We start from the raw sequence: 25,770 nt of genomic DNA on the forward strand, positions 1-25,770 counted from the left end.
GACTTTCTCATTCACGATAACTCGTCATTCAGATACGGAAAATGTTTCAGCCTCAACTGGAGCTCCGAGCTTACTGGAGAAAACTAAAGGCGTTTGTTAAGGTAAAGTAAGCCGCCTATATGCTAGCTAATTAATGCTACGCACGCACACGTAACTGTCAGCCAGCACTCGTTTCACGTTTTAACACAAGCAACATTCAGTTCACGGACGTCGGCCCGGTACCGGCCCGGTACCACCGCTAAACTGTTTGCGTTTGTTCAGGGTGTCAGTATTAACGCATTCACAGGAACTTTAGTGGGTCCTTAGTGATGCAGACCACTCTGGAAGGTATCACCTCAGTTTTAATACAGTCTTTAGGTCGCGGTTGTAATGGTTGAAATAGCTAGCTATAATTTAGACTTTTGGTCATTTTGTGTTTTTTATGTCCTTGTGGTACAGACTGTAACATGGTGATGGTTCCTTCTTAACGCTTTTATGCGTAATTTACCGAATCTCAAAGTAACGCCCCCCGCTATATATTACTTTGAAGAAGTACACACACAGGACTCCATGCATCATTATTAAAAAATGATTCAAGAATAACTATAAAGTCCTTTTAACTCTCCGAAATCCAGACAGGTAAACACAATACTTTTCAACTACTTTTAACCAGATTTTAATAACATTGTTCTTGTAAATGTTTGTCTGTGACTGAAAATGCATCTGTCAACAATAGTAGATGATGCACAAATATCTATTCTGCCCATTGGACCTATATTCAGAAAGAGTTGGCCTATATTTAGATGAAATCTGTAAACTGTTTAATGTTTCGGTTTCTGCAAACTATTCAATGTAAATTATATCATTATTTGAATTTAAACATACAAAATAAGCAGATCTATAAAATAATAAAAGGAAAAAAAATAGATGCAGAGTATGACCTTTGTGCATCACGTCCACTGGAGTGGAGAGATGTATTTTCAGTCACATAACAATTGTACAAGAATCTGGATGAAAGTATTGTAACTCAATGGTTGAAAATGGCCTCCTCATATCAGTCCACTGTAGTGGACACAATGTACAAAAGGGTTAAACTACTGAAGGTAAAGCACCATTTTACTGACTTTGTGAATAGATTGTAGGTTTTAGATGGGTATTAGGATGGGGTGTGACATAGTGACTGGCTTCACATTTCTAACAGATTTTTTGTAAACCTCACTATGTTGGTTGTACAGTATGTGTATGTTTCTCCAGTGCTGTGAAGATAGGTGTGGCTGTGTGAGACTGTGTTGGTGTTAACTGCCTGAATTTTGGTAATATTTAGAAAACTTCGATAGTTTTTTTCGATTCCCACCTTATGTTTGTTCTGAGATAAACTGGATTTTTCTCTACAGTGGCAATTCACATGTTAATACAACTTTATATTATATTGTTCCTCAGGCATATTTAGGTGCATGAATGCATGTATTTAAAGCAATTTCCTCCCCTCTTTTCCAATACAGACGCTTTCTCTTCAGAGGCAGATGATGGAGAATCTCATCATAGCCAAAGCCAGACAGGATGCTGTATCCTTCTGTTGTCAGCTGGTGTCCTATTTCACTGTGTGGTAGAAGTCTCAATATTTGTTGCTTGACAGATGAAAGCTAGCTTTACTAAAATCATCAAGTTTTTCACTAAAGCAGTGTGTGATGTGTTATTCCTATATCTTATGTGACTTACTATGTCCAAATGGATAACATTTTCCTAGCTTTCAATTCCCTTAAATGGGCGTAGTGAGGTGTGTGCAGGAATGGGCGGATGACAAATATTAGTGTCATAGGAAACCAATAGTTACCAAAAGGTAAAGAGACTGTTATATCTATTCAGTTTTTGGTGTATTTAGTAACTCTTAAGCTTCAGCTTGACAAGTAATGACAAGTAACAATATTTAAGTGGAAACAGCAGAGCCTTAGGTGTTATCATAATGTTCAGTTAACATGCTTAGAAACAGTCGAGGAGAGGAGACGGGCTCTTTTAAGATGACAAAATGGAATTCTGCTTATAGAATATTGGCCTTTAGGTCGTTGGCTGTTTTTATTTTTCTGGTTTGTTGTAATGATAAAAATCCCCTGATTTGTTCGGATTTAAGTTTCTTAATGTCCATTGTAACATTAGCTCCAGCGGAAGATGGAGGAGAGAAGACTAAGACTACAGGAAGAGGCCAACAGGTACCCCATGGTTATCCACACTTAAAAGTATTGTGTGGATGCCTCTTTACAAGCATGCATGTTACTCAAACACATAGTTACAAGCACCTTTTGAAAAGGATCCAGAATTTTGCTACAACATAACATTGCCATGTGGCTGACTTGACTTTGACTAAATTCGGTGAAGCTATTGTTTTATGTACCTTGTCTCAAGTTAGTTGCTTCTAGCGTCTCCTAAGCTTTGAAATAAAAATATGTATGCTCCAAAGTGCATTTAAAAGGCTCCCTAAAAGGTCTGTGGCATTATCAATTTATGTTATTATCTTAGAGTAAAGCACTCAGTAAATTCTTGAAAAGGGTTACATCAGTTTTAGAAATTGATTAGAGCCATACAGTTTTTAAGATGGTTTCCAGACATTTTTGCTATTTCACCAAAAATACCCACTCAAAAATATTAGAGAGGGAAAACGCTGGTTCATGTTTTCAAATTATGATTATTGTTAGGTTGTTTTTGAAAGAAAGTGAGATATGGTGGTCTAGTACATGTACTGGCATTCTACTCTACGCAGAAAATGTGTGAAATAAATCAGCATGTCCATGTTATTGGTTCAGGGCAACCGATAGTGCCATGTATTTTCATACCCTGTTATCATGTATACAATAATAAGCTATTAGAAAAGCTACTAATCATTGACTAATTCATATACACGCTGAATCTTCAACATGCTTGAAGAAGGGACAGTGAATCCGCCAGCTTAACTGTATCTGTGCATGGCACGTAAAACTCGCAAAATATTATCTAACAATAGCAGGCCCCCCTGCAGTAACTTTGGTTACCCCAAAGAGCTCATGGGTCCCCTGTTAAAGACCCACTTTATATATCATTTGAACTTAACTTGTGTAGTGATGGTAAATTGGTAAATCTTTGTATCAACATTGACTTTCTACACCAATCAAACATCAATCCACGAAGATGCAGGTTTCATACTGTGGTTCCACGATAAAGAAAAAAAAACATCAGTAACTCTTGATATCCACAAACTCACAAGGGTTATAATCTCAGTGGCTGCAAGTAAGGATGTCTGATATTTTGTCTGTGTTTTTGTCATTACAGGAGATTTGCAGCATCTGGCGCAATGACTGCAGAGGAGCAAGAGCAGCGTATTCTGTATACCAATGTACTGGAGTATGAGCAAGATCATGTAAGTTTGCAAGTAATCATTATAAATGTGTTAAAGCTACCGAAAGAAGCCATCACAAGTTACCTAAGCTCCAAGTGATGCCTTTAGTAGCACTTGCTTGTTCTGGCCTGCAAAACCTGAGTATTCAATATATGATTACATGTAACACTAAAGGCAAACAACTCTGGGCTTATATGTAGCTGTTTTAATCTTTCTCACACAACCGAAGAAACTAATTGTAAAATTTGGTATTGATCAATTTTATATTGATCAGTTAAATTTAAATGAGTCAAGCTATCAATCAGTTATTTAAAATTCTAAATGTAGTTGCCACAAAGTTATTTGTATATATTTCTGTCTCTTTAGGATTGGCCCAAACTGTGGAAAGCTAACATGAAGAAGAATCCTGATGATGTCACATTAGTGTCAGGTCTAGTCTCCTATCTGTTTAGGTAAGTGACTATAACATGAGTATTTCAAATACAGTTAAAGGTAAAAGTTTTTGTCCCATTGTGATCCAGTTTTTAGATGTAGTAAATCTGGGTTTTTTCCAGAGATGGGATCAGAGAGGTAAATGGTTTTGTTGAAACTTCAGGGAGTATTTCCCTGGACCTGAAAGACCTTGCTCATACAAACTTGCAGAATATTCTGTCACTACTGCAACCTGTTCCCAAAAGCTAATCCGTAAAATGACAAGTACAGTTGATCTTGGCATTGAACCTGCATTTCAGCCAGTAACTCCGATTTTACTCAGGAATCACTCAGGAATACTCCAAATGTGTGTGTAGTATTCATATTTTATCATGCCATCACATCCCCACATAACACATTGTTTGACGGTTCAAAAAGTCAACTTAGTCAACATTCCTGTCGATACACAATGGTTCAGAAGTGTTTGCGTTTGTGTTTTGTTATCTTTTAGGAGGTCTTGTGTTAGTTTGACTCAAGTTGTTACTAAACAAACTTACGTTGAAGCCAATACAACAGCTTTGTAACATACTGAATATATACATAAAACACACATTTGTATGTCTATGGATTCTGTGGTGGAAATTCTTATTTAGAAGTGAACAAAAATGAAATGAATCACACAAGGTTGTCTCTGTGGTAAAAGCAAAGTTCAAAAAGAGTTTCAGCTGAAAAGCCAGCCACATCCACCAAGCTAACTCTGGCAGAGACTGACAAAGAGTCACAGACAAAGTTACAGTTTGCACACTCAGAGATACCTTGAGAATTTGAGATTGAGATTTTCCCAACACAAAATACAGCTGACCAGACAGCCTTGGATGTACCCACAGCACCTGAGACAACACTTTCACATAAATCAGCGAGGTCACTGTATAAAACTAAGTCATACAGTTCATAGTTAGGCCAGGTCATAATTCATGGTGCGGAAAAGGTGTAATAAACCATAAAGTTATAGGTCAATACGTGAAATAAAACGGTGCAGGGTAATCCAAGGTAACAATATGTGTGGTTAAATGCAAATGATACATTTTGCTACTACAGATTCCTCCTAGAGTTTCTAAAGCCATGTATCAGTTTTTTATTTTATTTCTATATTTATTTATTTAATTTCTTTGTGTTTGAACTATGTCCTCAGCCGGTCTGACCATCCAGTGGTGAAGCTGCTGAGAAAACACCAGTACCGAATTTACAACAGGATGTATCCCATTGTCAGTAAAGGCCTTCCTCAGAGTCCTGCTCTGACACTGAGCCCATCACGCAGCACTCACAACCTTCTTCGTCCAGGTAGGACCCGAGCCCGGTGCTAGTGTGGTGAATTGATCAAGAAAAAAATGGGTTCACATCCATTTGGTTCATCTAATCAGCTGCTTGTCTTGAACATGAACAAGGCATTCAGGATAAGCCCTGAGTGGTTCAAATCATATCTACACCAAAAATTACTTCAGGCATGACTTATTATTTTTCATCCTCTACTGCTACTTTCCCCTGGGGTGTCCTGTCAATGTTCCATCTCAGGTTCTGTTTTATTTTCAGCTGCCTGTTAAATCAGGAGGTATGCAAAATTGTGTGTGGCCAAGCTGCTATCATGGCTAAAAGGAATGCACAAGTTATTTTTGTAATGCACCAAGTTATGGCAAAGGAGCCATGCTGTTCCCTTGTGTAGCTATAGGTTAAATCACTTTTGATCACCATCAGTAAAAGGTGCTACATTACCATTAATACCTTTGCTAACTTTATTGATCATACAGAGACCCTGAGGAAGCCAACCAGGACTGTTGGCAGTAGCGCTGGTGGCCAGATCTTCAGCACTGGCTCTTCCCCCTCACTCTCTCATGACCTTGACACCAATTATGACGATGAGGAAGGGGAAGAGCCTCACACACAGGTCTCGGTGGACCGAGAGAACTCATTTGAAGATCTGGAGCAGTTCTTGACCCAGCTGGACTGGGTCCAGCCCCATGGCAGCACAGATGACACCGACTCAGATTTAGAGCTGACCTGCGATCAATCGATGCAGGACGAGATAAGCACTCAAGAGATGGAGATGCGAGCACTGACGGAACACCTCAAGGCCGTTGTCAAAGACATTCATATTGCAATTGGTGAGCGTGATGATAAAGGATGGATGTGCTTGTGATTGCATGTGCTGAATATGTCTTACATGTGAACAACAATTTCCTGTTACTGTTATAAAAGTTAAGGCAAAATTTTACATACAACAACCGTTGTTGGATATTAAATGGTAATGGTGTTTCTTTATGTTACAGATCAGCTCCTGTCACTGTGCTTGCTATCCTTTGAGTGTCTAAACACTGCCAGCTCTAAAGACCTGTGCCTTGCCAGCATAGAGGAAGCCTTCTTCACACCACTGTGGAGCGCCCTGTTGGCTCTTTTCAGGTAGCAAAGCGTTATTATGGATTATGGATCTTCTCACAAGCCCGCCTCCAATTGGTTGGCTTTGTTGGTTGCATTCTCTATGCTTGACTCAAACTGTTGACATACACAGTAGCTCTATGTCTATTTTTGGAGGTTTATAAACTGTAGTTTTGTGGATAAACAGACCGAACTCTTCAGCCTCTCTCCCAGTCTTCTGCTGCTCCTCTTGGGGTCACTCATCCCCCAGAGCTTCTCTTCACTGTCACTGGGCCTCTGGGCTTGTTAGGTAGAGCAGAGAGGAGGGCTGCCGACCGGCGTCCCTGCCAGTGCTCTGCCACCTTGCCTGTTCGTTCTGCCTAACAAGCCCAGAGACACTACAGCTGCAACAGCCAGTGATGGTGATTTGTTTAGGGCAACTACGGCTCACAGTCTGCTGTATCAGCTCCACTGCTGGCTGTTTGACCAACAAGAAAAATCTATAATTTCTACACCGCAAGAACCACGTTTTAAAACTTGTCGGATGTGTCAATGAAAGTCGGTTACACTCTAGGTAACGTTTAAAGATGTAACATTTGAATGTTTGAGGTGTATAAACCCAGTTGCCAGTTTATTAGGTACACCTAGCCAAAACTAATGCAGTCTTATGCTGTGGTCATGCATGAACAGGTATTGGCAGCTTTTTTAATTATTTTGTCCTCCCAGTTTATAATGATATGGTTAGAATCATCATCGTTAGTGTCATTAAAAAACACTTCTCTGTGAAACACAGTACAATTCAATAGAAGTACAAACTACATCCCAGAAAATGATCATAAAATGGAATCAACATCTCTAAAACATATTGATGAAGGTTCGCAGTCATCCAGGTCATGGTAATTCTAAGTGCTATATCGCAGGCAACTGGACCTGTTTCAGTTTCTTGAAGACGTTTCGGCTCTCAACCAAGAGGCTTCTTCAGTTCTAACTAACTGGAGGGGAGTTGCAGGCTTTAAACCCTGTGTGTTTGTGACCTTTCAGAGTCACTTAGGTCACGTGAGCTCTGAGTGTCAGAGTTGTTAGGGCCACTTGTGAGTTGTAGGCCCAACTGGCCTTCATGTGGGTTGTTAGGGCCAGGTGAGCCCAGATGCAAATGGTTGTTCACACATCTTAAAAGCTGAATTATAACCCTTGTTTTATATGTGTGAGTATGTATATGTGTGTGTGTGTGTGTGTGTGTGTGTATATATATATATATATATATATATATATATATATATATATATATATATGAGAGAGAGAGAGAGAGAGAGATACAGTGTGGGTCAAGATCTCTGATGACCAGCATGTGGCAGTGCTACTCTGTCAGTGTCTTCCTAGCTCCTGTTGCTCTTACTGTCTTACTGTAATAATACTGACATTTACTGAATGTGTGTACCTCTTTTCACATGATTGTAGGACATGTTGTAATACCATAAGCAAATGTGTCATTACATTTTCTGTAATTCCTACTCTAGATAGTACCCTTTAGTTTGAGAGTAACTTAGCAGTGATTTGACTTGACTTGTTAGGTGGTTTTAGTCTGACCCATTTGAAATCAAAATGATGCCACAAAAAGTTACCTGAGGGATGAATGATGGACAAGTTTGCTTCAGTGCCACAAGACAAAGACTACAGGTTTAAGGAGCACAAGTGTTAATAAAGACAGATTCATATTGTCCTTAATTCTTCAGGCCAGAGTTGTTTAACAAATATTGATAAGGCAAGGTTGATGTGTGTTTGTATTACATTTTCCTGCAGGCACTTGAATTGACTTGAGTTATTGTAGATATTTTGATCAGATTAAGCAAATGTTTGAGGGGACAGTTCTTTGTTTTTGTTTCTTATAATTTTTACTTCTTTTTGCCTCTTATTTTTCTATGTTTGAAATTTGATTTTGTCTTTTGGTCCATGCCACTGCTAAGTCTACTGTTGGGCTGAGAAGGATATACATTAAGCCTCAGGGACATCCTAATAGCGTGTTCACACCGATCACAAAGTGAATTTTCGCCTTGGGTTACACACATGACTTTGATCATGGGATTGTTTATGTTTATTCACTTTACTCACATGAGTGGGTTTTTACACCAAACAGCTGGATTACTTTTATTGTAGATAGCCATAAGCTAGTGAGTATGGGCACACACTGTGGCTGTGTGTTTATAATTGTGAATTCAGTTGAGCATCTCACTAAACTCAGCACTCACCAAAGACTTTAGTTCTCTCTTTTCTTTTACCCCTCTTTTCTCTGTAACGTTTCATTCATGAAGTAAATTACATTTCCCCTCCAGCTCCAATCAGCAGTCAACATTTCAGTACATGAAAACTAGACAATGGCAGTCACCTGTATTAATCGCTGCTGCAGTCAGGTTGTTAAATGGGAGTAAAATAAATCCGCTTTTTAATCACGAAAGCTAAAAAGTAATCTCTGAGCACTCATCAGTATGCTGCTTCAGATCAGGGCAGAACTTATGCTGTTCCAGGTGTTTATTACTCCAGAAGGTCTTGCTCTGCACCAGACTCCTCGGCAGCTGGCCGACTCTAAGAAAATGAGCACACAACACTCAGCAAAGCCCCCTGACACTCAAGAACACAGATGGAGAAACATTTGTAAAAAAGACAGACAGTTTGTATACATAGTACATGTTGACTGACATGTTGGCTTAATGGGCAACGCCATTTTGTTTTCTGCCTTCCCGTGTCAACATGTCTTCTGTGAAAAAATGCAGTTATTCAATTTCAATTTCACTTCACATTTCCTCCCCCAGCATACTGTATGCGGCCTACTGTGAGGTCTCTGCAGCCCCCCCTGCGCGCTTCTCACCCATAAGCACAGTTATATTGTTCAGTTGAATACCCAAGCTACCTAAAGGTCGCCCTGCAAATTCTTTTACATGTCCTGTCATCATCTTACCATTGATGTTATTCCATCTTTGCTAAAAATGAAATCTGGAATGCTTGGCTCACCTGCACCCATGAAATTTGTCAAATTTAACAGTCAGCTACAGCAACTTAGTCGTAAAATACCCTTCTTCTTCCAGAATGCCTGATTGTGTGCCTCACTTACAAACACCCATTGTTAAAATATTTTTTCTCCCTGTGTTTTCACTCTGCTAACGTTTGTCTTTATTTCTCAGGAAGGTCCACAGGGAAAGAGAGCAGGCCTTTGAGACGAGTATGAAGCTGTACCAGGATGCTTCGCCTGGAGTTGTTGGCGTTCCCTTGAAACTGTTCCCCCAAGAACCTGGTTCCTACCCATACGAGTCTGCTGTTCAGGAGCTTAAGCTTCTCATTACAGACTGCTGTCCACAGAGGAAATTGGAATGTATTGGTGAGTCAGATTGTGTTGATTTTATTCTTACTCACACAAAGGCGGACTTTCAGGACAGATGGCTTCTCTTGGAGTGTATTCATTCAATTCCAAGAAGGAAAACCACCCTTTTTTGTACCATGACCTCAGACTTAGTGCTGACTCTCATCTGAGCCACTTCAGACTCTTTTTTTCAGGTTATCTGCAGGTCTTAGTCTAAAACATTGAATTTAGTTTCCTCAGAAAGACCTTAGAAGGTATAAAAAGGTATTTATTTCACACAAGTTAGGAAAACATTTCATAACCAACTATCGATTGCATGCTATCAGAGTACTTTATTCATCCATAAACTAAAGTGGGATTATTTTGACAACAGATTGTGCAGTAGGAAGCTGTCCAATCCTTTTTTTATTGGAATTTTAGTCAGCACCATCAGACCTGCAGCAATCACTGTTGCTATTGCTAGTGACATTTGCAAGTAGGAATATCTTCCTTTAATGAGCAAGTTTCAATATTTGCCAAAACTTGAATTATGCATTAACTTGAAATTGATCTTTGATTTGCAAATCTGTCTTATCAATTCTATGACAAATAGTGCCTACTGGTTTTCCATAATATTTTGGACTTTGGGTGGTATGATAGTGAAATGGGTATTAAATTGCATTCTGTGCAATGCAATGCAAGTCTTAAAGGTATAGTTGGTAATCCTGTTCAGAAACACTTTTTGTTATACTGGGTGAAATGGTCTTCCCACCCTGAGAGTAGTCCATACATAATGTGTTCAGAAAAAGGAACGAAATAAATCAGAGCTCTGTGGCAGCTGCAGGCCTGTGAAGACTCTGACCAATCCCTCCCTCTCGGTCCAAGTTGAAAGAACCAATCCGATGCCTTCATGTCTCGTCCTGCCTGCACCCCCCTCTGTCCCCCCCCTCCTCCCTACGCGCACTCATCACGTGTCACTGTTGCCGGATATATTCAGCACACTCCATATGGAGTTAGCAGGAGATCAACACTCCAGGTCAGAAGGTGGCGATAATGCACACCTAAAGGTTGTTTGCCAACAGCCATAAAACAGCAGAAGAAGAAGAAGAGCTGGCACAGTTAGCAAGAGACAACAATGGCAGAGGAAATGCAGCCAAAGGTAGCACTTCCAGAAGTGATGCAGAGGTTGCTGTCTTTCTGTTGGACAGGTAATTATTTGTTTTGCTTCGGGGGGATTTGTTATTTTCATGAAATATGTAATGTTAGCCAACTTAGCTACTTCTGTAGCTTGTATTAGCCCAATGCTAACGGCTCTCCTCTGCCCTGCTGACGGACTGTCTGATGCGCGTTCAAGTTTGTGGGGGCGGGGCTTTGGACGGAGCACTGACGGGAGGGGGAGAAGGGGGTGGAGCTTAGACAAGGTGCCAATTTCAAATCTTGCTAGCTCTCCAACATTACCAACTATACCTTTTAATGAGTGAGTGAGTGAAACAACATTTCATGATTGGTCAAGGCAGTTGAGTAGCGTTTGCTCATTGGCTTTTGGCCTTTCAAAATTAAGCTGCGCAAATAACTCAATTCATTCCTACATTACCGCACGCTGACAAAGGTGTTTTTTTTTTAACAAATGATTATTTCCGATCCAGAAATGCATGTTGTAAACTCTTTCACTGGCCACCCCAGTAACCAATTTGACCAGACAGGGTCCAGCCATATACTAGGTTTTGGCCAAGTATTGTTGGGGATGTAATTGTTCCTGAAGTAGGCAGTTTAAATTACATGAGGCACCATATATGATTACAATTAGACCTACTGAATAGCATATGCAATGTTCATATCACCCTAGCTTCTTTTGACAAATCTGTTTTTTAAGCAGAATACAGATGTCTCTCCTTTCAGATGATGCCATTTCTGCAGTGTAAAAGGGGCCGCAACACGGCAGAAATGGAGGGGGGACTTTTATTTTATCCATCTGATTTTGCATTAGCTGCAGTGCGCACCAACAACCACCAGGTGGCACTCGTGAGCAGCCAAGACTACAGTGAACGCATCAGGGCCCTGAGTTTCTCTCTTCTCCCTCTGGAACCAGACATGCTGTTTTATTTCCTCATTGACTTAGTCTGTATTAATGGAGCGCCTTTAGGGTCACATGGTAGAAAAAAAACTGGATGTGGAAATCTGTGCTCTTGGATTTGTAAACCTTGCTCTTGGATTCACAATCTGTGTGCACAGTTTTTTAAACCTGTGCTCTTGGAATCACAATCCATGCGCACAGATCTCTTCTCATTTATCAGTGCAACGATAGTTATATTGAGATATTGACAGTGATCAATAAACAATAAAAATGATCAACAACTCCGCTTGACTGTATATGAGCAATATGCTGTATTAACTGGAGGAGGAGGAGTGCTGCGGTGCGTAATTTGGTGCACGGATCTCAGTCCTCTGATCGGACCGGAAAGGGTCATAAGAACTATAATTCTGATTAATAGGTGGGTAAATGTGGGTGGCTGAAGTGGCGCACAACGAAAGTGTCGTTGCTAGTTTTAGAACGACGGTCTTAAAAAAGGTGTGATGAGGGGCCTTGCTGGTGCATCTCGGAGCAGCAGAAAGCGGTTGCAGTAATAAATGATAATGGGCCCTCGATCTAAAGTCAATGTTAAAGTGTTTGACCTGCTATTTAGAGGGCTCAGTATTCATATAGTGAGATGCACCTTCAAAGGCAGGTTCACAACGCATGTACACTGTACTTTCATGGTTAGAGAGGCTGCTTTCAGTCATTTAAAGGTTTCCTTTCCATGCACGTAATGGTGTCACTGTAGCAAACATCATGGTTCATTTAGTCAGCAAAAGTAAATCTGTGGTTATAAACAGGACAGTACAGAGGATACTCTCCAGAGGAAACGGCAGTGATGGAGCTCAGGAGTCGGGAGATTTTAATTATCAATGAAGTTAAACTCTGTCTCATGTAGAGCTGAAACGATTACCCGAGTAACTCGAATAATTCGATTACAAAAAATGATCGAAGCAAAATCTCTGCCTCGAGGCTTTGTTTAATTCCTATCACCCGTAATTCCATGTGGCCTGCTTAGCTCAGGGATCATTTTTCCACACGGACTGTTATTGCGGACACACACGACTACGTTCAGAATTGAGTGGGCGCGATGGCGGAGAGCCAAGAAACCGTCTGTAAAAGACAGACAAGGTCCAAAGTTGGGATCATTTCACACTTAAAAAAGAAGATAACAAGTGCAATGTGTCTACTGCAATGCAGAACTGGCGTACCACAACAGCACGTCAACAATGATTCAACATCTGAACCGTAGGCATCCAGTTGTTAACACCAGCTCACCAAGCGTCGCCGACACAAGCTAAAGTAAACATTGATGTTAGCTAATGCAACTCCTTTCCTCACACACACACACACGCACACACTTGGCTCGTCTCTCTCACTCTCCCTCACGCACGCGAGCACACACAAGCAAACACACACCCTTACTCCTGGTGTTAGTTAGTGGAATAGTTGGAATTAATACCTGTATGTTTTTTTCAGGAATAAAAGTCAATTGCTTGGTCTATTTAACAGGCCTGTCATTTTTGTTTCGTATTTGATATTGTTGTTTAATAATGCAAAATTATTTTTTATTAGATTACTCGATTAATCGATGGGATAATCGGTAGAATACTCAATTCTAAAAATATTCGATAGCTGCAGCCCTAGTCTCGTGCGTAAACGCGCGCATCGTCTCTCTTAAGGGGGAGACGCACTTAATGTTTCTGCTGTGTGTGTCTCTGTGTGTCTGTGTCAGACAGCAGTACCAGGTGAGGAGGGCTACTGTGACTACATAACCAATTAGCATTACAGTTCACTTAATGGGCCATCTTTCAACAGTTCTTCCAGCCCCCACAAGGGGCATTGTCACACTGAGAGGAAGAGCCTTGCATACTGTGCTGAATACAAGGGATCTGATCAGTATTTACAATGTAGCCTGAATCTGCACTCTACAGTATTCACATTATGTGATGTTTACCATTGCTATGGCAACGAGTGGCAACCGCCATTAGCACATATTAGCTAGTTAAGCCCCATCGTCTGAAGAACTATAACCAATAAAATTACATTTGGTGCATTTGAACAAAATTTAACAAGGGCTATCAACAGGCTTACAACCTTAACTAATGTGTTTTCACCCATTAGATTGTCAAAATTAAAAAAATAAATCCCTGAGGAGCTACATTAGCATTAGTGACGCTTGGGTCCACAAGTATGCAGTTACTTATAGTTCCCTCAAACAATGTAATGAAGACGCGCATCAGAGGGGATTTAGAAGTGGGTATATGCAATGCCAGCTAAAAAATATGTAGTTACACATCTTTAGTTTATTTGACTTGGTTCACAGAACAGCTGTTTAAGTTAAATAACAGCCGAAGCAGTCATAGTAGCATAGCCTTACACTACATACATCCGCTTCCTGTGGAGTCAACCAGCTGAAATACGGATAGCGCCACTCTGCCATTGCTAAGCACATTGTGGTCAAACAGGTTATATAGTAAAATCCAGTCATCAGAATTTTACTGTCTTCATCAGGATTCAAGCATTCTGCTGCCACCTACCTTCTACAGTTATCAAGTGCAGCCCCCCCCCTTTTTCCGCTGTTGCGTCACCGTTGTAATGCAGTGGCAAGCATGTCATATGAAATGAGAGACATCTGTATATTATTCCAGTTTTATTATTTATTTTCTACAGTTGTTCTGAAAGGTACAGTGTGTTATATATTGAGTAATTAGCGGTATCTAGTGGAGAAGTCCTAGATTGCAACACTCCCTTGCTCACCCCTCCCTTTCCGAAGACGCCGGCAAAGGTCCAGAAGTTACAGTGCCCCTCACGGACAAGAAACTAATTTTCTAAATATGGACTCGTTCACAACAGTGTTGAGTATGTCTCCTAATTCAAGAGATGAGGTTAAGATGTATTTAGTTATTTAGTCTATAAAACTCTTGGTTATAATAAAAAAAAATAAAATTCGGATGTGGGAGGTGTGGGAGGAGTTCGGGGAGGCTATGGAGAAGGACTGCGGTCAGTCTCAAGGAAGTTCTGGCAAACCAAAGCAGGGCTTATCCCAGGCTGTTCTCAGCCAGGGAGGAGAACTGCTGACCCGGACTGGGGATATTGTTGGGCGGTGGAAAGAGCACTTTAAGGAGCTTGAGATTTGCCCTGAGATGCTGAAGGCTCTGGACATTGTTGGGCTGTCTTGGTGGACACGCCTCTTCAGTGTTGCGTGGTGGTCTGGAGCAGTAACTTTGGAGTGGCAAACAGTGGTGGTGTTTCCCATCCTTAAAGGATAACTACCGTTTTTACAACCTGGACCTTATTTCTAGCAAAATATATGGTCTTTTACTCACCCAGATAACTTTGGTGTCATTTGAAGTCATTCGGACGAAATTAGATCCGGTGTAGTGCCGATATATCCATATAATGCGAGTGATCCGGGCACCGAAGCGCAGCCTTTATGAGCATTATCTGCCACGAAACTAGTTCATTTCACCAATATTTTGTTATGATATGCTAGTGCTATTCCCCTCTGAGTCCGGGCTCGTTTATTGTCAACATCCGGGGTCTGTAGGTTGACCTACTACCTCTGACCTGGAGGATGTCGTCTCTGAGCTGCGCGCGCACCCGCGACAGCCCGGCTTGTTTACCTGTAGCTGCTACTGCTAGTTTGACCCCGGATGTTGATAACAGACGAGCCCGGACTCAGAGGGGAATAGCACTAGCGTATCATGACAAAATATTGGTGAAATGAACTAGTTTCGTGACAGATAATGCGTTATATAGAGGCTGTGTGTCGCTGCCCCGTCACTCGCATTATATGGATATATCGGCACTACACCGGATCTAGTTTCGTCCGAACGACTTCAAATGACACCAAAGTTATCTGGGTGAGTAAATGATCATATATTTAGCTAGGTCCAGGTTGTAAAAAACGGTAGTTATCCTTTAAGAAAGGGGACTGGAGGGTGTGCTCCAGTTACCGGGGTGTTACACTGCACAGCCTCCCTGTCTACATGTGTTTTGTGGACTTGGAGGAGGCCTACGACTGGCTCCCCCGGGGTGTACTTTAGAAGGTGCTGCAGGAGTATGGGGTACCGGGCCCTTTGCTATGGGCTATCCAGTCCCTGTATGACCAAAGTGAGGTCTGTGTCCATATACTCGGATAGTCAATCCTGTTTTCAGTGGGTGTTGGACTCCGCCAGGGTTGTCTCTTGTCTCCGATCCTGTTTGTGATATTCATGGACAGGATCTCGCGGCCCAGTGTCTGGTTCGGGAACCTCAAAATTCCGTTGCTGCTCTTTGCAGATGACGTGGTTTTGTTGGCTTCTTCAGCCCTTGACCTCCAGCAGGCACTGGGCAGTCTGAAGCCATGGTTCCCTGCCGGAAAATAGTGGATTGCCCCCTCCGGTTGGGGGGGAGAGCTCCCGCCACAGGCGAAGGAATTCAAGTATCTTGGGGTCTTGTTCACGAGTGTTGGGAAAATGGAGCGTGAGATGGCCAGGAGGTTTGGTGCGACATCCGCAGTACTGCAGTTGCTGATCCGGACCATCTTAGTGAAGAGGGAGCTGAGCCAGAAGGCGAAATTTACCAGTCTATCTACGATCCGACCTTGACCTTTGGCCACAAGTTGTGGGTAGTGACCAGAGAGCGAAATCGCGGATACAAGTAGCCGAAATGTGTTACCACCGTAGGGTGGCTAGGCTCAGCCTTAAGGGTCGGATATACTACTCCGACTACGTTATACGTAATCCGACTCCGTAACCATGGTGACCCCTCGAGCCATCGCAGTTCTCCGTCGTGGTGCCGGATACGCAATGCATTTTCCCCCCCCGATACAAGCGTCCTTGTATGTCTTTAAGGAGGTTACATAAAGGTTCTCGTATTTTCTAATTTCTTCGGCAAGGCGTTCTTCGATCGGATTCATTCTCGTCTTGATTGCGAACCGGTCAAACTCTTTCAAAAGTAATTCCGGAAATGGTGTTTTTAGAGGACCAATCACAGCCCTTGCCGTCTCCGTTTCCCCTCAACGGAGTGACGGACACTTAAAAAATCTTTCATGCGCCCGGAGAGTACGGAGAGGGTCTCCGACAGTCTCTCCGGCAACGGAGAGGGCTCTCCGTGTCCGTGTACAGCACTTTACGCAGTAGTTTAAATTAGGCTTTAGAGATAGGGTCAAGAGTTAGGTCATCTGCGGGGAGCTCGGAGTAGAGCTGCTGCTCCTTTGAGTTGAAAGGAGCCAGTTGAGGTGGTTTGGGCATCTTGTTAGGATGCCACCTGGGTGCCTGCCTTGGGAGGTGTACCAGTCACAACCAACTGGGACGAGACCACAGGGAAGACACAGAACTTGCTGCAGGAACTGTATATCCTATCCAGCTTGGAAACACTTCAGGAACCCCCAGGAGGAGCTGGAAAACATTGCTGGGGAGAAGGAGGTCTGGAATGCCCTTCTAAGCCTGCTGCCTCCACGACCTGACCCCGCTTAAGTGAAAGATAATGGATGAACGATGGATAATTAGGATCATACAAAGAAATTATGGAGCACTGTGAAAAATATTCACAAAATGTATTGACTCGGTGACAAGCTGACTTCTCCTCAGTTTATCTGTCACACTAGGTCATTACTTTGACTGTCTTTGGCTCACTCCCAGCCCTAGATCTCTTTGTTAGGACCCATTTCTTGTCTTACTGCAACAGACGAGGAATACATCTAATTAAATCTTGCTAATGGTACGTTACTACCAGCTCTCTGAGAGGCACAAACTGAGGCTACGGTGTGCTAATATATAACATTAACCGTGCCGGTAATTATTTTCAGTTAAACTAATTTACTGTTGATAAATATTTTACATTATGTAGGGTTTGTACCGTTAGCAGCGGGGGGGAAATATTTGTTAGGGTTGGTTGTAATCATTAACGTTACTTTTACTTGTCCAGCAGAAAGCAGGAAACTTTGGCGTCAGAATGCAAATATTTCTCTATCACTAGAGATTTCCGATTTGGAAAGGCAACTCCAACGTTTATTATTGCTTTAAGCGGTCGCTTGTCCCAGTCTCATTTAGCACCTTGGAGTTTTTGTTTAATTGACAACAATTCACACTCCTGTGATTTTTGTGATTTTGTGACTTGTACAAAATAAGTACATCCATCCTTTATCAGATTGTGGTTTCAGACTTTTCATAGTACAGAGTGTTTAGCAGGAAATGGCAGCGACTTGCTCCTCTTCTTCTTTGTCTTCCAACCCCGTCATTTCCAGCAGCTACATGAAATGCAAAAGGCCCTCACTAGTGTGTAGGCTCTGTTCTGGGCTACTGAAGAAACATGGCGGTGCAACATGGCGACCTCCGTGAACAGAGACCCACTTCCTATTTAGATAAAAACAGCTCATTCTAAGGTAATAAAAAACAGAACAACTCTTATTTTCAAGCGATTATACAGTAAATAGAACATACTACATACTATCTTCCATTTCTGCCAAGTCTGTTCAGCTAGATGCCACTACATATTACACTGTACCTTTTTAATACATTGTTAGTCACTCTTTTTCATTTAATAATAAATAAACTGTAACCCCCCCCCCCCAAACAAAAAGGGTCAAAACCCATACCCTGTGCAGTAGAGATAAAATACAGATCGAAACAAAAAATATGGATATATTAATCATTAACCTGATACATTTTCATTCAGAGCCGAGGAGCATGATCACCTCACTAACGAAGTCCTTTGAAAAAATACAATGTTTGAAGTCTATATCCTACCAGGAATAGATCCCTTACATTGGGATGCATAATTTTCTCGCACTAAGGTGTCCTTTTCTTTGGATTTTTGATGAAGTGTGAGCTTCTGTAAGTGTACAACATTTAATAACATTTGATGCATCCATTCAATGAAGCTCTGACTGGTTTAATGCACCATTTACATTTTATAGACAAAAATGGAAAATTGGTTGGTCTGGTCAGATTGCAAATCATCGATCATCGCCCACATTTGATATTTAATTGATTCTGTCATTTTGCTCTGCGTTCTGGGACCAGTTCATTTTGTAGTTGCTTTTAATCACAGAAAGCCATTTTGGTAAATTGCTTAGTTTTAAAACACCAGCGCTCTCTTTCAGTGTCTGTATATTGTACATTTGGTCCAAGGACAAGGGTTTAATATTTTTTATATTAACTTCTACTACTGTGTTTCGTTACAGTTAGGACATTACGGCTGATCTGTGCCTGTGCGGAGGATTACAGGTGTCTTCATGAGGTAGACTCCACACCAAAAACAGCCGCCATGTAAGTAAATCATCAGCTGCAACAAGTGCCAACTCTCTGAGGCTTCGGCATCACATGCATTGTACTATACTATACTATATACTGTTCATCAGGGGTATTCAATTCAAATCCAAAGAGGTACAGTTAGAGAAAATTTCCTCAAGTGAAGGTCCAGAACATCATAATGTCCAAGTTGCATTTTGAATCAGTGCCTTGAACAATATACTGAAGAAGCCTAGTGGTTGTGTCAACTTCTGTATGTAGCTTACAACTGACTGTAAAATTGAAGAAAGTACGATTCTATATTTCAAATTGTCCATTTTCACATTTAACTTAAATAATGAATGAATGTTCTTTTCTAATTTCAACTAAAATAAGGGCTGCATTTTAAAATAAAATACATAACAGGAAGGCAAAAAAATCCCTCTTGAAATAAAAAATGTATTTTAACAATTATTTTAGAAAAAATACTACTTCTTCACGTCTTAACAGTGTCAATCAACTTAAACAATCTCAATACATCTCAACAACTGAACAGTTTCCATCCTATATCCCACTCCACACATTCTCTCGGTGAGGGAAGTGAGCTCTAGCTTTACCTGCCAGGATTTTAGATCTGGCCTGGAATTTTGTTGGGGCCAGCCTCATACACATGTGTAGCTGGGGCGATATTAACAGTGTTCACATTGGAGAAAGCTGCCTTTATTTTCTGTGCCCTTAATTTGGGTTTGAATATTCTCAATATTTTATTAATTAGTTGTCCGCCTGTTCATGACCTCTACTATGCTTTTTCTATAATTACATTAAAACAGTTTGATGGTTAAAAGGTAAGAACATTGTAAAGTACAGAGTAGGACTGTTAGGGATTGTATTATTCTTGTAGCTTAATTCCTACAAGATGCACCTCATTAAACTGCAAAATAAAAGCCTTTTCTACATTAACTCCATGGTTATTATAGGGTGGAAAAGGCTGTCCCAAAGTCCAGTGGAAGTACCCAAACATAATTTAAGGGCTTTCTGCCTTGGTAGCTACCCTGTCAGGACTCATCAGTGCTCAGCTAAGCCTGGCACAGCAGGAGCTCTCCTAGGTCTATTGCCCCCTGTAGTGCCTCTTCCTGGCCAGACCTAAAAGTGGGTCGTCATGTCTGCGTTTTTGAACAGATCCAGGGCCCAACAAGAGTCTTGAGGAAGAGAAGAATATAGATGGAGGGTTTTAGAAATCCATGATGATTCACGGAGTCAGACAAATGCTCAGGGGGTTGAAGCACCCACAATAGTGAACATACAGTGTGCCGTGGAATTTAAATTGTTCTGTGTTGACAAAATTTGCCTGAAATACTGACAAATAAATATATGCAGAGAAAACTGGTTTTAATGTGCACCAGTCATCATCAACCTCATCACTGAATATTTTAAGACTCATCTTAAAGTAAGTGGGCCGAGAATATTTCTGCATCAGTATTTTACAAGAGGGGTGAAACTAACGGTTATTTGTATATTACCTGTTGATAATTATTCTGATTAAGTGATTAGCTTCATGAAATGTCAGAAAATTGTTGAAAAAAGTTGATCATTTTTTTCCTAAGCCCAAGATGACGTCCTCAAAACTCTTGTTTAATCCAGAACCCAAAGGTATTCAGGGTTAGGGTTAGGGTTTAGGGTTAGGGTTTACAGTTATAGAGGAGCAAAGAAACCAGAAAATATTCACATTTAAGAAGCTGGAATCTGAGAATTTTGTCCTTGTTTCTTAAGAAATAACTAAATGATTAATCAATTATCAAAATATCTGGCAATTTATTTAAGTTGAAAACTGATAGACTATGTGCTGCCGTTCTATTTTACAAGCAGAAACTGAGACTACCAGTGAACACACAAGTAAAGAAACCCAGAGCCAACATTTTTTATTATGGTGGGTGGGGATCTCAGCCTAGAATAGGAGCATTTACTGGGTTGTTTGGAAAACCAGTTTTGGGTTAAGGTTAGGCATTTTTTAAAGGGGCTTACCATGGGATATGTTACCAACATTTAACAGATTTTATTTGTATGCTTTATATGTCGACAGAATTTAGTGTGGACCGGCACACAAACACCATCTGGAGAAGGATCATGATTTTTGCCAGTTTATTTTTGAGTCATCTGATATCTTGTCTGTTTTCATACACTCTTGCCCTCATCCCTTTCTCTCTTTTGTTAGATGCACTAATGATTTGTGAGACTAGCTGAGGCTATGTCTCCTGCTCCATATCTGTCTCCTTGTATCGGCGTGAGTGTGAAATGATCAGAGACAGCAGAGTAGGAGAGTTGACTGGGCAACAGTGCTTCTCAATGCTTATTGCCCAAAAAACTTGTGACAAAGGATTTCTGTGTGTACTTTAAGTCCCACTAAATTATATAACTTGGTAACAAACTGTAGTTCCATGAAATGAAAACTAAATTATGTCATGTCAAATTTGTTTTGTTACCTAGAAACATGAGTCCAACATGGCCAAACCACATTGAGATAATTTATTTTTTCTCGATTGTATTTTGGAGACCAAGAAAACAATCATGTCTAATGTTATCCCAGGATTTATCATCTGTAATCATCTCTGGTGAAAATCATTACAGCTTGGCCAGAATAGAAAATATATGAATCAAAGCCAGCATTTCAAAGGGACAGCTGTTTTTCTAATTCAGACTCTGGCACTACTAGCTCATCGCTGATCTGGTTGATTTTTATTTTTATTTTTTCCTCTAAATGTCTTAATCTTGCAAGTGGCTAGATTAAGATTTTACAGTGTCTGCGGGTCATTAGTCTTTAAATATCATTATTCTTTATAAATGTTAGGCCTTTAACATTAAATAGTCTCAAATTTTAATTTGTGAGGTCTTAATTGCCACAAACTTAGGGCTGCACAATAAATCACAATATGGCCTAGTGCAATACCAAAATCGCAAGAAGCTGCACTTATTTTGATTAAAGTAAAATGTGTGACAAACATCATTATAATGAAGTACTATAGTGCTCCAGAGATGCTCTAGACTACAAATCTTGTTGTCCAGATGTAAGAAAACATGTTACAACATGTACAGAGCCCAATATCAGACCCATTCTCAAAGGACGCTCTTTGGTTCAGCGCCTGTGTGTTCGACTACAGACGCATAGGTTGATTTGATAATTATCTGCAGTGCTTGAATAAGCAAGACATTTGTCAGACAAGTCAGTCTTTGATCTGGAAAAGGTCTTAAAAAGCTCTAAATTTAAGTCTCTCATACCTGTTGACGCCTTGTAAAACTGCCACTCAGAAGTGAAATGAATATTTTGACTCTTAAATTTATCTCTAAACTAAATTTGGAATGTATACTTTCCTGCTTCCACTCTTCCAGCGTTCAAGTTTGTTCTGTCCTGATTGCAGCCCATATGTGACTGCTGTTCTTAGTCATCTAAATACAGGTTGTCTTTCTGTGTGTCACTGTGACTCGTATAATGTTTTAGATCAAGGCCTCACTGATGGATGGCAGTGGATTTATAACTAATTGCATTGTTCTGCTGACAGACGAGCTCATCAGATTTCAGCAGGGATGAATCTATTGTATATTTACATTGTATATTTGGTTCCCCCATTGTTTCTGCTTATTTTCTTTTGCTGCCCCACCATACAGTTTCTAATTTCTCACACACAAACACACATTATTGTACTCGCTGCCCTCCTTTACTCATTGACCAGCAGTTCCATTTTTGTCAGTTCTTTGTCCTTGACCAACTAGGAGCTCATTTGTTCTCTTGTGTTCTTTTGTCTACTTCCCTTTCTTTTCTCTCTTCTATTGTGCTGCTAAATTGGGCACCACTTGTTCTCTGTATCCTGTTGATTATTAAGAACATTTTACCCCTCTGCCAATTTTTGCTGTTTTCTGACTTGTTTTTGTTCTCCATCAAATTTAAATGCATTAGAACCCATAATGGAGCCTAATCTTCTTGGTGGAATCAGTATTTCTGCATGTTGGAATAGCGTATTGTATCCTTGGAATGCAGAGACACCAGTTTTCGTGTGAGTGGATTGATGTGTGTGTTTACAGTACTGAACTCAGAAGATTATAAATCAGGGTTGTGATTTTGTGTGTGTGTGTGTGTGTGTGTGGGAGGTCCAGCTCTTAGTGGTTACATGAGCCTGTCCACACCTTCCAGAACCGGTGGGAGGACAATATCTAGTTGCATGCGGCCGGGTCAGTCGAGGGCCAGCAACCTACCTTCTCACGCAAACTAGCAAGCAAGCGGTTAGCCCTGCGTGTGAGTCCTGATAAACAAATGGTCACTGTCTGCACACAGGGAGAATGCTATCAGGCTGTCATCATCTCCCAGACTGCAATTTGTCCTCCCAACAGATCTGTGGGAGAGAAAAAAAGCTTTATCATTTCCATCCCTGAACTCGCTCCCATTAAGGGCTACATTTGATTTAGTTTCCATTCAGTGCCCTGGGGAGCACATACCATCATACTCTGTCAGTGTCACACTACATTTTTTCCCCTACAGCTCTATTTATTTACTTGTGTTTTCCTCTTTTTCTTGATCTCACTGCCTCCTTCTTCCTTTGGTCTGACAGTGGTGCAGATGACCTGTTGCCCATTCTGTCCTTCGTGGCTCTGCAGTGCCAGTGTCCTCAGCTGGTGTCTGAATGTGCTGCATTGGAGGAGTTCATTCATGAAGGGTGAGTCAATAATGGCAATGTCAAAAAGATGCTGAATAAACATATCCTTTGTTTGCAGCAAATACACAAAAAAATTGAATAGGTTTAGGTCACAATTTTGTGTACTGTGTGAGTATTTGTACTTTCACAATTCCCTCCCCACATGTCGAAGAAGAAACCTCTACTTAGACTGAACATGTGGAAAGTGGACCTAATAGAAATCGGAGCCAGCTTGCACAATACTACTCATCTCTGTTACTACTTTGACTGACCTTAGGGTTTCAGGGCAGATCGGTGTTGTGCCAGGTTGAATCTAGCAGTGTTTTGCACTCATCTCTATCCATCTTTTCATGTAAGTGTCATGTAAGCAAACTTGTTGACATTTGTGTTCTTTTTCAGTTGTGACTGGCTGTCAAACTAAATAATAAGAAAGTTCTATGGTATTGGTTTATGGTATTTGTTCATGTTTAACCTCAGCCTGGCCACACGACAATGATTGTAATCATATCACAACTACACAGGGTAAGTAGTACACAGCTGTTGAAAAAATAAAATAATATATAAAACTAGAGACAATCTTGCGATGGAAGCACACCAGCAGCGATGACGGTCAACATTTTCACATTTTTGACTAATGCCATTTGCCCATTACATCTGGCAGCCTGGCTCTACTCGGTTTGATTTGGCGCGGCAGCCTGACGCGGTTTCCTGTACAGATATGAGTTGAGTATCGATTTTAGGTGGAGACTGGTGCTTGTCATGAGTTGGCTGCATTCACGAGACATCACTGCAGCCCACTTGGGAGGTGGGCAGGGCCCAGCTTTGGCCTACTTCAGAGCAGGTCTATCAGCGGCGTGGCTCGGCTCTGCTCAACTTGGCTAAGTAAAACTGGTGATGGAAAAGCAAATCGGTGTGGCTCGGTTTGACTCAGTGCTAGTGGAAAAACGACATAAGTAGTCCTTACGACGGTACAAGAGGTCTTAGTACTCGGCCTGATTAGTACTAGAGAACTTAGCCTTAGTTGTGATCTCAACTGCACACCTCTAAAGTTTTGTGACTGTATCTTGCACGGTTCGGACGTTATCACACTGATAAAATCTGTCCCTAAACAGACATAGAATTTGGATTGGATCGCTACTTGGTATCGGCCGATACTTGGGATTTAACAATATATCGAATTTTGCGATATTGAGATAAAAAAATTTGCGATACCGTCGTGGGACTGTGAGGATATCTACCAACATATCATGTTGTTATTTTACTCGTAAAGCTAATGGATCTATCAAAGGAAATCAATATAAATGCATTCTACTATCTCTCCTTGTCATTGTATAGTACTGTTTGTACTCGCTGTACAATCAGAGGAAGGGAGGGATTGCTATTGGCTGCTGTATTGTTTATGCAATTGTACATAGTCCAATCACTTTTACAAATAATAAATGCTGTACACATCAGCTTTATTATGAAAGGACATGTTTTTCTTTGTTTTTTCATGATAAATATTGTATTGTGGACTATTTATTGTAATATTATCATACTGTGTATCGTTATATTCCTAGCCAATACACAAGTTTAGTTATCAGCAGTCGCTAAGGGGGAGGAAATAATAGCATCATATCATCTTTAATTTGTATCTTGAGAAACAAACTAAATGGAATAATGACGATGAAACCATTCATGTGGAACTGGATCCATATAATGCAATAGAGTTAAAAAGCCCTCTATACTTAAAAGGTCTTAGAGCCTGATGATGACGTTACACTCTATATCTGACAGAAAGCACTGTGCACACCATCTTAAAATAGTGTGGTAAACATGAATGAATGAATGAATGAAAGAATTCATGTATGAAGGACTTTATTTCAAACCAAAAATTAGACAACATAAGCACAGCTGCTACACTAAGGTTGAATACATGTTAGCAAATCCCTAGATAAACAGTCAAGTAGAACAGTTAGGGAGGGCTGGTGGTCTTGAGTTGATATAGTTCATCATACTGAGTGTCTTTGCGTGTCAGTTAAAACCACACCCAAGAGGTCTACTTAAGGCCATAAAAACAGTGGGTTGTAAAAGCCAGCCGGTTAGATTGGCGGAGACCAAGGAATGTCAGGATATTTGGGATTTGGTTTTTCTTCTCTATAAAAATACAAATAAAGTTCCACTTGATGTTTATATAGTTCAGTGGGTTGGAAGGGTTCAAGTGAAGGGAGTGGTGGAGCCAAGACAAGCCACAAGGCTATAAGTGAGTTGATAGGCTCTTGCTTTCATAAGGCGGTGATTGAGAAAGCGAAGAGTTAAAA

At 40.8% G+C, this 25,770-nt stretch overlaps 1 protein-coding gene across 3 annotated transcripts in view; it reads left to right on the forward strand.

Annotated features, from left to right (window-relative positions):
• Nucleotides 1-25,770, forward strand: part of vps9d1 (VPS9 domain containing 1) — a 41,931-nt gene that overhangs the window by 8,831 nt on the left and 7,330 nt on the right. For all 3 annotated transcript variants that reach the window (XM_084364454.1, XM_084364455.1, XM_084364456.1), the window contains 10 exons: nucleotides 1,482-1,544; nucleotides 2,134-2,186; nucleotides 3,280-3,367; nucleotides 3,713-3,798; nucleotides 4,950-5,098; nucleotides 5,563-5,916; nucleotides 6,082-6,211; nucleotides 9,343-9,536; nucleotides 18,743-18,827; nucleotides 23,387-23,491. In XM_084364454.1, the coding sequence (XP_084220580.1) occupies nucleotides 1,482-1,544; nucleotides 2,134-2,186; nucleotides 3,280-3,367; nucleotides 3,713-3,798; nucleotides 4,950-5,098; nucleotides 5,563-5,916; nucleotides 6,082-6,211; nucleotides 9,343-9,536; nucleotides 18,743-18,827; nucleotides 23,387-23,491 (1,307 nt within the window). The remainder of the gene's footprint in view (nucleotides 1-1,481; nucleotides 1,545-2,133; nucleotides 2,187-3,279; nucleotides 3,368-3,712; nucleotides 3,799-4,949; nucleotides 5,099-5,562; nucleotides 5,917-6,081; nucleotides 6,212-9,342; nucleotides 9,537-18,742; nucleotides 18,828-23,386; nucleotides 23,492-25,770) is intronic.

This window comes from Pagrus pagrus (genome assembly GCF_965226575.1).
Source record: "Pagrus pagrus genome assembly, chromosome: 10".
Lineage (NCBI taxonomy): Eukaryota > Metazoa > Chordata > Actinopteri > Spariformes > Sparidae > Pagrus > Pagrus pagrus.